General features: G+C 56.9%; 1 protein-coding gene across 1 annotated transcript; it reads right to left on the bottom strand.

The window, feature by feature from the left end:
• Positions 1-591: 591 nt before the first annotated feature.
• CLDN4 (claudin 4) lies at positions 592-2,230 on the bottom strand. Its single transcript, XM_055340756.1, has one exon. The coding sequence runs from the start codon at positions 2,004-2,006 to the stop codon at positions 1,374-1,376; it is 633 nt and encodes a 210-aa protein (XP_055196731.1). The 5' UTR covers positions 2,007-2,230; the 3' UTR covers positions 592-1,373.
• Positions 2,231-14,586: the final 12,356 nt, after the last annotated feature.

The following is a 14,586-nucleotide window of genomic DNA, read 5'->3' as shown; positions in this document are numbered from 1 at the left end:
GCTTCTGGCCTTTGAGCAAATGCTTTCGCGTGTCCAGGATTCTGTTCCCTCATCTCCAAAGAGTTGGGAAGCCTGGCTCCAGGTGTGTCTTGGAGGCTCATTAGGAAGGAGCCCTAGAGCCAGGCCTTCAGGACAAGCAGGATTCAGAGGGCTGGAGAAAGGGAACGGGACATTCCAGACCCACAACAGGGACAGCCTAGGCCAAGACCAGGACAGGGGACCTGGAGGGTGAGCGGACCACCATGGCCTCCAGACAAAGCCTGGACAAAGAGGGGAGAACAGCAGGTGGCCCACTCCCCAAGGTTGAGTGTTCTCACGGGGCCTCCCTCCTGGGGTCCCCAACCCTTTACCACAGTCCTGGGCACACAGTGCATTTCCTACGTAGGGCTTCACCTTCAAACAAAAGAACAGCTTTGAGCAAGGTCATTCCAAAGGTGAGGCTAAGTTCTGATTTGTCACAATTCCTCGAAACCAGTTTAAGTGCTCTTGTCCTGGCCAAGACACAGTGGTCCTGCTCCTCACTGACCCCCTGCCCAGGCTTCCAGCCCTGCCCTGCCCACCTTCACAGCAGAAATCAGAAACAATACAGTCTTCCTGTGCACAGGTCCCATTTATTGTAGAAAATAATGGTAATTACCATGACAAACAGATCTACATAAGTTACAAAACCAACTACAGAGGAGGCAGCAAAGAGGCCCAGGACTTCCTGGGAGTGAAGGCCCGAGAAAGACCATCCCCCCTCCCCTCCACAGCGGGTCCCCGTGACCTTGGCAGGGGTGGCAGAATCCAGATGTCGCCCAGTCACAAAAGGCCTGGGGGTCCTGCGCTGAGGCAGAGCCCTGAGGCTGCAGGGTGGGGGCAGGAAGGGGTGTGGGCGGTCTGGGCAGCCTCCCTGGCCTCCTCCCCACCACTACCCAAACCAGTTTGTGGCACCTTCACCCCTCCCCTCTAAACCCGTCTGTCAACTCTGTGTCAACTCTGGCTCCATGGTCAGGTGGGTAAGTGAGGCCCCAGCCATCCTCCTGGCCAACACAGGAGTGAGCAGGGCCCCATGGGGAGGCAGAGCCTGAGCCAATTCAGGGCTGAGCCGTCCTGACCAGCAGGAACCAGCTCCTCCTCCCCAGCCACACCCTGTCACTTCTGTCCCCTTTCCGTATCCACGGGTGGACGGTGGCACAGGAGTCTCTTGCTGGCGTAGAGGGGGCCTCGGGTAGACGTCCAAGGGGACTAGATGGGGCCCGGCTCAGTTCCTGCTCGCCCAGCCCCGGGCAGCCTGTGGCCAACGCAGGGCCATCCTGGGCTCGAGGGCTGCACCTTCAGTCCGGGGAGAAACGAAGCCGGCGGGACAGAGCGCAGTGGCGAGTGGCAGCACCTTACACGTAGTTGCTGGCTGGGGCGGAGCGGGCTGCGGCCGAGTACTTGGCCGAGTAGGGCTTGTCCGTGCGGGGAGGGCAGTTGCAGCAGAGGAGGGCCCCGCCGAGCAGCAGCAAGCCCGAGGCGGCCCAGCCCACGTAGAGAGAGGCGCCCATCTCCCGCTTCTGGCCGGAGACCACCAGCGGGTTGTAGAAGTCCCGGATGATATTGTTGGCCGTCCAGGACGCCGGCACCATGACCAGCAGGCCGGCCAGCAGGAACACCACGCCTGCCACGATCATGGTCTTGGCCTTGGCGCTCTCATCCTCCACGCAGTTAGTGCACTTGCCACCCACCACGGACAGCAGCACGCCCAGCGCGGCCAGGATGATGCTGACGACCATGAGGGCGCGGGCCGCCTGCAGGTCCTGCGGCAGCGCCAGCAGCGAGTCGTACACCTTGCACTGCATCTGGCCGGTGCTCTGCACCACGCAGTTCATCCACAGGCCCTCCCAGATGGTCTGCGACGTGACGATGTTGCTGCCGATGAAGGCCGTCACGCGCCACATGGGCAGCGCGCAGCTCAGGATGGCGCCCAGCCAGCCCAGCACGGCCAGCGCGATGCCCATCACCTGCAGCCCCATGGAGGCCATGGCTCGCCGTCCGCTGGGGTCTACGACCTGGAAGCCGGTGCGGGTCCGACCCAAAGGGCTGTAGGAATCCAAGCGGTGAGGACAGACACTCTGCGTCCACAGGGAAGACTTTCACTTGGAGTCCAGAGGCAGAGGCGGTTGGATCAGCTCCCCAGCTCTCCGGAATCAGAAGGACAAGCCAGGTGAGCGTACCCCGACCAGTTCCTTTCAGCCAGTGGCTCTCACCCCAAGACAGGAGCAGTTATATGGCTGTGTGGGAGGGCGGGAGCAGAGGGAGGGGTTTCGGTCCCTGGGGCCTGCCCCCTGACCAGTTTATCTGGATTCCTGAGCCAAGGCCAACAAAGGCACTGCAGGACCTCAGCCCTGGGCCCCTGAGTCAAGATCCTGGAGAGCCAGTCTCAGGGGAAACTGCCCTGTCTCCCAGCCCCCAGGCCCATGCTGAGGTCAGCCTGGAGAAAGACCCTGAGTCACAGACCACAGGCCCCTGGACGCATGGGGTAGCCAACCCCAGCCAGGGTCGGGTCCTGAAGACCAGGATCCCCAGCCCTAGGGGCACCCTTGTTCTAGGCTTGGGTGGGCAGACAGGGTGGGGAACCGTCAGAGAGAGGATCTGAGGGCAGAGTCCTGGGAATGTCAAAAAGCCCCACCCTGATTACTGTAGCCCCATCCTTATCACCTTCCCCTCTGGCCTGATCACTCCTATTCTGACTCTTATCATCTGTGCACTTGCCTCGCCAGTGATTTTGGTGTTGGCCTAATGAGGGCACTTTGGAGAACTCAGCTGGGGGGGGGGGGCAGGACTCCTGGGTCTGTCACCTGTTGGCCCTTCCCTGACCACCGCCAGGCTTCCTAGCCCTGCCAGAGGGATGAGGTCTTTTGGTGGAAGAGATAAGGAAGCCTGTCCCCCCCCACCAAGAGAGTTTCGGCTGGTTGCTGCCAGGATGGAGGCCACTGGGCCAGATTCTGGGGGAGGTCAACCAGAGCAAGCCATGGCCCAGACCCTGGGAGCACAAGCCCAGCAAAAAGCTGTTTACTCTGTGAAGACACACAGAGCGGTGGTCAGATAAAACCAGGTTGGGGGCAAAGTCCCACAAGACTTGGAAGGGGAGGCAGGACTCCTACCACATGGAGAGAGGGGGAGGGGGTTGGAAGGGAGAGGAGCCCTGCACCACAACCCCGGCCGTGCTATAGTCTTGGGTTCTGTGCACAGGTCATCGAGGGCAGGAATCACCACGGATGGGTCCCCTGGGAGTTGTGCAAGGCAGCAGGGCTGAGTGAAGGAGGACATTTGGGGGGAAGAAACATGGAGGGCAAAGGTACGGGAGCTAGGGAAATGCAGCTAGTTCTAGGAACCTGGAGGAATCCAGTCAGACCAGACCTGGGGTTGGTGGGGGGAGGGAGAAAGGGCCAGAAATCTCTGTCCCAAGTGTCACCAAGCCCCAGGATGAGCAAGGGCATTGGATGCCAGGCAGAGAGGTGTCCACACACCTTAGACGTCTCTGGAAACTGAACGGAGGCGAAAGAGAGCAGGGTGGGGTTTGCGGGGGTCTTTATGGGGGAGAGTGGTTGGGCCTCACCCCGGCTAGATCAAGGGAACCCCTCACCCTCCACATGGTCACCACCAGACTGGGGGGCTCCTCAGGTTGGAGCCTCCTCAGGCTCCAACACATCCCTTAGCTCCCAGCATTGTCCAGCACCGAACCCGGCACCCTGGGGTGGCCACATGTCCTCGTGTCCTAGAGTTTCTTACGGGACAATCAGCAAGCTTGCGTGATTTCGATTGGAGTCATCTGTGGGCCCTGGGCACACTGGAGGCCGTGGAGGTTCCGTGGGGATGGCTTGGGAAATCACAGGGCTGGCTGGGACCACCTGACACGGTGGGGAAGTTGAGGTCTTGCATTGTGGTTGGTAGTAAACACAGCTGGCCCGTCTGCGAGGTGGGGGGCTCCCCGAGGACAGAAGCAGGGGTGCTCAATGAATGCCCAAGGCACTCAGGAAGGCAGGAGGCATTCTGGTTCCCAAATTCCCACCCCACCCTCCCCTACACTTCCCCTCTCCACCCCCCACAGACATACACAGCAAGCAATGTAAACAGGGATGGTTTCTGCCTGGACCACACCTACTGGGTTTTCCTTACAAGGCTCAGAGGAACAGCACACGTGGAGGCCTGTGGGCTGAACAACAGAAATAAGTACCCTTCGAGACTGACAATGAGTGCTTTCCTGTGATGACCTCATCACGGCCTCCCGAGAGTAACTAGGGCAGGGACTCTTACAGCCTTTGTACAGATGGGTAAACTGAGACCCAGAGAAGGCCAAGAGCTTGCCCAGGACAGGATGGGCACTCCGCCATCAGAGCCTACTTACTCAGGTGCCCCTTACCCATGGTCCCAGGCCTTCAGTAAGCTGAGTCCAGAAGTGGGCTGGCCAAATGGACAGACCCCACCCCACCCCTGCCGACTTCCTGCCCTTGTTTTCTTGGGACACAGCCAACTGGCACTTGGAGAAATAGGAGTGGGGGAGGGGGCATACGGGCCCTAGAACTTTCCACTTGTGGCCTAAAGTGACTAAAAAGCTGTCCTTCCCTGCCCAGTTCAGCCAAGCACATCAGAGGCGGGGGAGGGGCTGCACACAGGGGAAGGGCAGGTGCAGGAGGGACCCAGAGCCTGCGAGGTGGACGAGGTGGACGGGGAGCCCAGGTGTGCAGAAGGAATGGGAGCTGGGGGAGGGGGTCCCCGAGGACTGTGAGCAGCTCTGCACATGAGTGGAGCTGGAGAAATATTTGTGGAGGCTTGACTGGTGCCAGGAGGCACTGGCAGGGTCCTACCCACCTGTTGCAGGAAAACCCCCACAGAGACCAGACACTTCCTGCCCGTGCTCTGGCTCCCCGAGCTTGCCACCCCCAACAGCATGGCTAGCGCTTTCTAGTGCCATCTTCTGATGGGCCTGCCATCCGTCATCTTTGCCTCTGGGGTGAGGAGGGCAGGGTTGGCACTCACTTCGTTTTCTTTCTCACAATATTCACTGCATAATTTTATGCCCTTGGAATTGTTTCAGACATGCTGGTTTTTATCAAGGTCAGCCCTCTCCCCAGATCAGTTCACCCATCCCTGTCCACCCCATAAGCATCTTGCCAGCCATGTGACCTTGGAGAGGCCGGTTCCCTCTCAGCCTCAACTTCCCTCTTTGTCAAATGAGGACATCGGCATTCCTCCCCTAACGAAGACAGCTGTCAAGTGAATGAGGATGTGAAAATGCCTTGTCAGCTGGGAAGTGCGGTACCGTGAGGATGACCAAGCCATCCCTCGGCTCTGGTCCCACTCACACCAGGTGGGAGCAGGGACTTCTTAGACTCCTGGTCCCCAGAGCCTGAGGAGCTCAGCAAGCCCAGGATTACAACCCCACCACCACCACCACCACCCCACACACATACACATCTTGTGCCCTGCTCCCGCTCCTGGGGCATCCCTAGGAAAAAAAAGGACAGCTACAGTCTCCCACCCAAACCTGGCCATTCTGCTGCCTACTGAGCCCAGAGCCTGTGTCCTTCTAGGGACTGTGTCCGGCCCACCAGACCCCTACCAGGATGGCCAGAAGAATCTCTATGGGCCAAGCAGACCAGACCAGGATTGGGACCTTTACTCCTTGTTTCCCAGAGCCAGCTCAAAATTATTCCCCCACCCCTTCCCCACACACCCCAAACATAACATTTCAATCCTTATAAAATCAAGCAGGGTTTGTTTTTTTTTTTAAGACAAAAAGGAAACAGCTTCACAGCTCAAAAATTAGTCTAGCTGAAAGTTGGTCCAAAACTATTTACTTGGGACACCTGGGTGGCTCAGCAGTTGAGCATCTGCCTTTGGCTCAGGGCCTGATCCTGGATTCCCAGGATCGAGTCCCATGACGGGCTCCCTTCATGGAGCCTGCTCTTCCCTCTGCCTGTGTCTCTGCCTCTCTCTCTCTCTCTCTCTCTCTCATGAATAAATAAATAAAATCTTAAAATAAAATAAAAAACTATTTACTTCTGCAGAAGTTCACAAACTTCTCAGCCCATGGCCAAGTTAAGATCCTGTGTTTTATTTGCTTGTTTGTTTTTTAAGATTTTATTTACTCACGAGAGACACAGAGAGAGAGGCAGAGACACAGGCAGAAGTGGGAGCCAGAAGCAGGACTGGATCCCAGAATCCCAGGATCACGCCCTGAGCCAAAGGCAGACTCTCAACCACAGAGCCACCCAGGCGCCCAAGATCCTGTTTCTTTAACCACAGACAATGCCATTAAGTTCTAAAATGTTTAAATGTCAGTAAATAATCTGCAATGGAATGATCACAGTCTTTGGTGAGTGTACAGATAGTGTCACCAGGTCACTTCAGAGCCATCTCCCTGAATTGTTCCAAGGCAGATCTCCGGGAGGCTTCCAGCAACAGGTGGTCACTTCCAGATCTGGGCCGGGGTGGACTGGCCACCTCCTGCATGGCTCTGGCAGCAACAGGGATCTCCCCAGGGTGGCTCCCACTCCACTAGCACTTTCAGAATCTGGGGGAGGATGTGATGGTCCCTTTGTGGCTCTCATCTGAAATAACCCCAGCCCTCCCTGGGTCGAGTCCCAGGTCTGCCATTACACGTTCTGTGACATTGAGCAACAGAATTAAATTGTCTCAACTGATTTCTTCATCTGGGTAAGGAGAAATAGAATGCCTCTTTCCCAGGCACTGGGAGGCTCAAGGAAGACATGGAGTCTTCCTTCCTCAGCCAGCCCACTGAGATTCTTCTGGCCACCCCAACAGGAGTCTGGTGGACCCAGGACAGGCCCCAGAAAGCCACAGTTCCCAGGCTCAGAAGTGAAGGCCGAGCCCCAAGCTGAGTGAGTAGCCCTTGGCCCTTGGCCTGGCAGCCCAGTCCAGCGGCCATCCTCCCCACCGGCTCAGGATGGGGTAATGACAGGCCTGGCTGCCCAGGAGACCTGACTGCCCAGCCTGGCCAGACTGGCTGAGCCTGTGCTGCCCCAGGCTGGGGCCCCGCGTGGGCTGAGGGAGAAGGTGGGGGTGGAGGGTGGCAGCTCCAGGGGAGAGAGGCCAGGCCACACTGCTGCCTGCTGCCAGCGGCAGAGGGACAGGTATGGGTTCAGAGAGAGGAAGGGGCTGGAGGCCCCCTGACCGTGCTTGCTTAGAGGGTCAGAGGGGGCAAGGATTCTGTGAGGGGAAGACTTACGAGAGAGGACGGGGCTGAGTTTTTAAATATTTCCCATTAAATTTGGGCCTTGGATCCCCACTTCAGTGTGGTGGTTTCAAAGAGCCCTCCATTTATGGGGACCTTGGCCATCCTCACCATCCCACCCCACTGTCCAGCCGTCCATGGGCTATGGCCCTACTCCTCAGGTCCATCCCGGGCCCCAGACATGAGACCTGCTTCCCACTCACCCCTGTCCCTCCCCACTGTGCCCCCTCCTCCCTTCAGGGTACCCCTGTCTCTGCGGGACGTGTCTTCATTTTCCAGAAGCAGTGGAAGGAGGATCCTAAAGGCCAGCGGATTCCTGAGGACTCTACTCTGATGGAGGAGTCAGTCTTCCCCAGCCCCACCCCTCCCCACCTGGAGAACCTGCTTCCACCAGACTCCTGCAGTCAGCTGGTCAGCAAATAGTTTTCAAGGACCCGACATGGGCCAGGCATTAGGCTGAGGGCCTTAGTATTATGAGAAATAATCTTCTCTTACTACAGAACTCTGTGGGAGTATCATCATTCCCATTTTAGAGATGGGAAAACTGAGGATCCAAGAACTGATGTGACCTGCAGGGCCACCAGAATAATGACAAGACCAGAATTTACAGCTAGCCCTGCCTGATTCTGGGGCATGTCCCCTGCGTCCACCCTCTCTCCTGCACTGGACAAGCCCAGGGCTGGACATGGAGCTCAGTGGGGAATCTGGCTGGCACCTGCCCTCAAGGCCCCCAGATCTGAATAGATGATTTCCTACACCGGAGAGGCCAGCTCTGTGTGAACTCTGCAAAGGAAAGGGCCAGCTCCTCCTGGGGGCCCAGGGTAGGCTTCCTGGAGAAGTTGGCAGGTAGAAGAGAGAGTCCTGGGGTGGGGGCCAGTTTGTGGGATCTGGAGCCAACAGATGATGGAGCTGGGCTGGAAACCAAGTTGGGCACCATCAGGGGAGGCCTTGAGTGCCCATCCCAGGACTCTGGGGGCACCACAGAGCCACAGACAGGCTTTGAACAAGGGCAGGCCCAGCCAGCTGTGACTTGGTGAGGGGGTACCTGGGCCAGTGTGGCAGGTTAATTGGAGAATGAGAGACAGGAGGGCTGCCCTGCTTTCAGGTAGAAGAAGGAGCCTCAGGGCAGGGGAGATGGGGCTGCATGGGGGTAGGAGGGCATCATCTTGACCCAGAACCAGCCTGTACCCCCAGAGCAGCCCACTGGCCCTGGGCTAGGCTAGGCCCTGTGTCCAGTGGGCAGAACCAGGGGCTGGGGTCGTCCCAACCTGCTTCCTCTCCACCCCTGCTGGTGGGAGCCTCAGAGGACCCTGGAACTCAGCACCCCTGCCCTCCAAGCAGCTGGGGCAGGGCACACACCTGCTGACAACAGAGCAGAGAAGCTGTTTTGTTTCTATGACACATCGAGAGGGAGAGAGAAACCAACAGGCGGACCTGGGGACTCCCAGTCTGGCAGCTGGTGAGTCAGCAGTGATAGGCCAGGGACAAAACTATCCATAGTCTAGGAATCCTGAGTGGCATCTCACCCCAAGCCCAGGTGACTCAGAGATCACATTGCACTACCCTTCCAGTGCAGAGGCCCCCAGGCCTGGCCTTCCGGGCCTCCTTCAGCCTTTCTCCCACTTGCATGCCTCTGGCCCGGATGGGGTGGACCCCACCCACAGATCCTGGCCACTACCACCACCACCACCACCACCCCCGCATCTTTGGACCCCATCAGTCCAGCTGCCAGATCTTGGTCCTCCTGCCAGGTGCACCCATGGACCCAGCCCAGCCAGCAGCCCTCATTCCCTGTGGCTCCTGGCCCCTGAGAGATCTAGCCCCGAGGAAGGGCACGCGACCGACCTGCCCCAACAGCTGCGGAGCGGGAGGTGGGGTCAAGCCCGGGGCAGCCACACTTGTGGTTTGAACTTTTTTTCTTTTTCAATATTGTTTTTATGGCAGGGCCTCACCTGCATGGTTTGAACCTCGGAGGTGTGCCCAAGTACCCACCCACAGCATTCAGTCGTGCCCTCCCCTCTTCCCTCCGCACACGCTCCTGCTTCTCTCCAGTGAGGCCAGGGGAGCCACAGATGCCCAGGGGGCAGGGTCTCACCACCCTCACTCCATGGCTCCCCCACCCCCACCGCCGCGCAGCCGACCCAGGCCAGGCCGTGCCACCCAGGCAGTAAGAAGCTCCCTACACACACATGGGCATGCAGCCAGGCTCCCAAGTTTTCCCTTCTTTGCTTTCAATCACCTTCTTCCAGCCTTTACCATCTTGGCAGGCTGGCAGGAAATCGAACCTTGCTCCTTTCTGCAGCTCCTTCTTTACCCAGGGATCCCCTCCATGCCAGGACCCCCATGAGTCCCTCCTTGTCCCATCAGCAATTGCCAGGCCCTGGCTCCCAGAGCCTGGGGCTCAGTGGCCTCCCAGCTACATGGAGGAATCAGAAATCACTGGCCAGGAACCATACAGCCATCACCTAAAAGGTAGCACCTGTTCCTGAGAATAGCACTGGCGGGCGTGTAGCAGGAGCACACAGTGGGAGCTTCCCTGTCACGGCCCACAGCCCCCTAAATCTTGGCCTCCCCATGGAGGCACCTCTTCCCTGTCCTTTCAGGCTGTCTCTACTCCAGAACACCAAACCCTCTTGACATTGGCTTCTACGTCAGGGTCAAGCTTAGGGAGGGCTTCTGCCTCTCAGAGGCTCCTGTCTCCCTTCCCACCCTAGTCCCAGCCTGGCCAGTGGAGGCCGGCAGCCGGGATAGGAGAAGGAACAAACACAAACTGGTGTAGGCAAGAATCCCCCACCCCAATCTCCTCACTGGTCTCTGGCGGCCTCATCCTCCACACCCAAGGCCACAGTGACGTTGAGACACACGCTGGCCCTCACTGCAGAAGCCTTCCCGGGTGCCCCAAGTGAGCTACAAGAAGTCCAATCCCGGTAGCAGACCATAAAGTCTACCCAGGCTCTGGCCCAGCCTTCCTCTCCTGCCACATATCCTAATGTCCTGATGTCCCAGCCAGCCACCATGTCCACTGGCCACTTGTCCCTTATCACCTCGCTCTGAGCATACCGCATCCTTCTCAAGCCTCCTACCTTTGCACAGATGGAGGCCTCTGCCCGAGGAGCACACTCGTCATTTTGCCAGCATGGCAAAGCCCATCTCATCCTTCAAATGCCAGCTCTAGGGCTGCTCAGGGATGGCCCGCGATCTTGCCCACATGCTTGTGATCACCCCTGTTGGAGTGCCTGCCACGCTGCGTGTGGATGTGGCTTCTGTTGCCCCCACCCACCCACCTACTACTAGGCCGGGAGCTCCTTGAGAGCAGGATGACCACCTCCTGCTCTCTGACTCTCCCAAGAGGAGCCCACGTGTGTCTGAACAGGTGTCAATGGCTAGCTACTGAATTCTTAGTATCACCGGACATGAGTGAAAAAAACAAGGCAGATAGTAATAGAAATAAATGATTGGGGCAGCCCGGGTGGCTCAGTGGTTTAGTACCGCCTTTGGCCCAGGGTGTGACCCTGGGGACCCCGGATCGAGTCTCACATTGGGCTCCCAGTGCATGGAGCCTGCTTCTCCCTCTGCCTGTGTCTCTGCCTCTCTCTCTCTCTGTGTCTCTCATGAATAAATAAATAAATAAATAAATCTTTAAAAAAAGAAATAAATGATTGAATACGTAAAGGGAGGAAAAGAGAAACAGAAAAGTTCCCAAAAAATGTATGTAAAGGCTTCATTCTCATTCAGGGGAAGCATAACCCCCTCGCCTCAAATGTGGGCTGCAAAGTCACTTCCTTCCAAAGAGAACAGTCCGGGAAGGGGGAGAAAATTTATAGAGTAGGAGAACCTGACAAACACTCTCCCAGCCAGGTGGTCAAGGTCAACACCAACAGCCATGAACCATGTTGGCCGTCTATATCCTGGATAGTATGTGAAAAAAAATTGTACTTTCCCTCTGTGATCTTGCTTCCCTCCAAAATAGTCCCAGTTTAATAATGAGAAAACATCAGACCCATCCCAATCGAGGTGCATCTTACAAAATATCTGAGCAGAGCCCCCAAACAAGGAGAGTCTGAGAAACTGTCGGAGCCAAGAGAAGCCTTGCGGGACACAATGACCAATGACTGGACGTCATGTGATGTCCTGGATGGATCCTGGAGGAGAAAAAGACCCTTAGGTAGAAACTGGAAATTGGGGCACCTGGATGGCTCAGTGGTTGAGTGTCTGCCTTTGGCTCAGGTGGTGATCCTGGGGTCCTGGGATCGAGTCCCGCATCGGGCTCCCCACAGGAAGCCTGCTTCCCCCTCTGCCTATGTTTCTGCCTCTCTCTGTGTGTCTCTCATGAATAAATAAATAAAATCTTTTAAAAAATTTTAAAAACCTGGAAATCAAAATAAAGTATGGGTCTTGGTTAACAATAATGTATCAATATTGGCTCATTAACTGAAAAAATATGCCATACAAATGCAAGAAGCTAATAATAGGAAAACTGGAATTAAAATAAAACTCTTAAACCTGAGTGTGGGGATGATATGGGAACTCTTGTAGTATTTTCTCAATTTTTGTAAATCTAAAACTGTTCAAGAAAGTACAGTCTATTTTGGAGTGCCTGGCTGGTTCAGTCAGTAGATCATGTGACTCCTGATTTTAGGGCCTTGAGTTCAAGTCCCAGGCTGGGTGTGAAGCCTACTGAAAAAATAAATTAAAAAAAATAAAGTCTGTTTTAAAAAGAAAGAAAGCGGGATCCCTGGGTGGCGCAGCGGTTTGGCGCCTGCCTTTGGCCCAGGGCGCGATCCTGGAGACCCGGGATCGAATCCCACATCGGGCTCCCGGTGCATGGAGCCTGCTTCTCCCTCTGCCTGTGTCTCTGCCTCTCTCTCTCTCTCTCTCTCTCTGTGACTATCATAAATAAATAAAAATTAAAAAAAAAAATAAAAAGAAAAAAAAATAAAAAGAAAGAAAGCGGGATCCCTGGGTGGTGCACCGGTTTAGCGCCTGCCTTTGACCCAGGGCGCGATCCTGGAGACCCGGGATCGAATCCCAATCGGGTCCCACGTCGGGCTCCCGGTGCATGGAGCCTGCTTCTCCCTCTGCCTATGTCTCTGCCTCTCTCTCTCTCTCTGTGACTATCATAAATAAAAATTTAAAAAAATAAAAATAAATAAAAAGAAAGAAAGCGAGTAAGGCAATTAGCTGAGCCCAAGCCCCACCTCCTCCAGGGAGCCTTCCTGGTTTCTGCTTGGGCAGTGAAGGGGCATTGAGGTTGCCAGCGGGCAGGACTCAGTGTTCAGTACTGCTCATGTTCCAGAACCTCTCTCACGGGGACCGTCATGTTTTAGGAGATGCATGCTGAACTAGAGGGCAGTCAACTGTCATGGTGTATTCATGGAACTCTCAGATGGTTTAGAAATTTTAAAAAGTATGTGTGTAGGGAGGGGAGAGAGTGAGCCAAATGGAGCAGAAGACTAGCAATTGGTGAACCTGGGCGGAGGGTGAGTGTTCATTGCACTATTCTTGCAACCTTTCTGTAGGCTTTTAATTTTTCAAAATAAAAAAGTTAAGGGGACACCTGGGTGGCTTAGCTGGTTAAGCATCTGCCTTTGGGCTCGGGTCATGATCCCGGAGTCCTGGGATCGAGCCCCAGATCGGGCTCCCTGCTCAGCGGGCAGGTGGCTTCTCTCTCTCCCTCTGCCTGCCGCTCCCCCTGCTTGAGCACAATGTCTCTCTCTCTCTCTGTCAAATAAACAAATAAAATCTTTTAAAAATAATAATAAAACAGCTTCAAAAAGAGTAATAATTACCACTTTCCCAAAGCCTGTCGAGTGCCAGGCACCCCCACATAGCTGCTGTTCACCCTCAAGAGACTCCCATCTGGTAATACCGGGCTGGTCCACCAATGAAGAAGCGGAAGTTCGGGGGAATACAGAGACTCCCGGGGACACACAGCTGGTGGAGGCAGAATCTGAACTCAGAACCAACCAAAACACAAAGTCGGAGTGTGGAACCACCACCACAAGCCTCAGGTCTGCTCAAGCTTCTTTCCGAGACATCATGGAGCCCCCAGCTCGCTGGAACTGGGGAGAAACTCAGAAGCCCAGGGCCCTGCGGTCAAGGGCTGCGGGTGGGCTGTGGACGCCGAGGAGCAGGTCCGGCCCGCCTGAAGGGTGGGGGCTGTGGGGCAGGGTGCGCGAGGGCAGCAGGGCCGAAATTCCAGGTGCCTCTGCACACCCCCGCCCACGGCCCCCTGTCCGGAGTGCGCGGGGACGCCCAGCACGGAGCCGGAGCCGCTGCCTCCCCGCGGACAGGTGACAGGTGCCGGCTGTCCACCTCCGGCCAGGTGGGGCCAGCCCCGGCCTGTGGCCTCCCTCCCGGAGTCGCCCCCGTGTGTTGGCCTGTGGGAACTGCAGCCTCCAAAGGCGGGGGGGGGGGGGCAACCACCCCGGGTGCAGAGTTTGGAAAACCGCTCCTGTGCCCCAGGGCAGTGGGAATGCTGTGCCCCGCAGGGGTGCGATGGGGCCGCCCAAAGTGCCCCCGGTGGGGTTCAGGGAAGGGAGGGTGTGCAGTGTAAATGGTGAGCCGTAGGTGGGGTTGACAGATTTTTCATCATGATGGAAAATAAAAGCTGATCGGTGCCTTGCGGGGGGGGGGGGGGGGGGGGTAGGGGTGGGGGTAGGATCCAGCGGCCAGGCCTGGAGTGGGCGCCCTTGGGTGTCTCAGAGGGCACAGCAAGTGTGGCTGAAGGAGAGGGTGGGGAGCTGACCATCCAGAGCAGGGCTGTGAAGTCCAAAGGAAGGAAGCAGCCCACACCTGATGGGTGGCCCCAGGAACAGGGGAGAGACCCCAAGGGAGGCAGGTGGCACTGCAGCGCTGGCACTTTGTCCTGGATCGGTGGGGAGGGATGGACCCTGCCTTGGATACCAACTGCAGCCTCCCTGGGTCCCTGGGGAGAAAGAGCTCAGTAAAGAGACAAGGCACAGCATAGGAGGTTCAGTGCAGGAGGGGAAAGCCCCGAGGGATGGGCTCAGGCTGCCCAGTGCCAGAAAGGCTGGGTCCCATCCAGGCAGCACCCGCGGCACCACTTCCAGGCAGCCCCCAGGCTGGGTTTCGACAGGCCAGGAAAAAACGGAAGAAGCCTGGGTAGGGCAGGGCCTCTTTATGGCTTTTGGTGAAACCTGGCCCTGAAGACAGGGAAGTTTCCGGAGCAGGTAGGGAGAGTGACTCATTCCTCCCTCCGGGCTCTATGACACTGCGGAGCTCAGGAATCACCCAAAAGCAGCCAACCAGGCCCGGCCAAGAGAAATCAGCTCCGACCCCACCCTGGCCACTCTCACCTCCCACCGCCACCCACAGGAAAGGACAGACTACACCTGGAACAG

The sequence above is a fragment of the Nyctereutes procyonoides genome, unplaced genomic scaffold (assembly GCF_905146905.1).
Source record: "Nyctereutes procyonoides isolate TBG_1078 unplaced genomic scaffold, NYPRO_anot_genome, whole genome shotgun sequence".
Taxonomy (NCBI): domain Eukaryota; kingdom Metazoa; phylum Chordata; class Mammalia; order Carnivora; family Canidae; genus Nyctereutes; species Nyctereutes procyonoides.
The sequence above is the reverse complement of the archived record's forward strand: the minus strand, read 5'-3'. Positions and strand labels throughout refer to the sequence as shown.

Bases quoted from the DNA above. Each gene is read 5' to 3' on its own strand.
- CLDN4 (XM_055340756.1), bottom strand. From the start codon at position 2,006: ATGGCCTCCATGGGGCTGCAGGTGATGGGCATCGCGCTGGCCGTGCTG.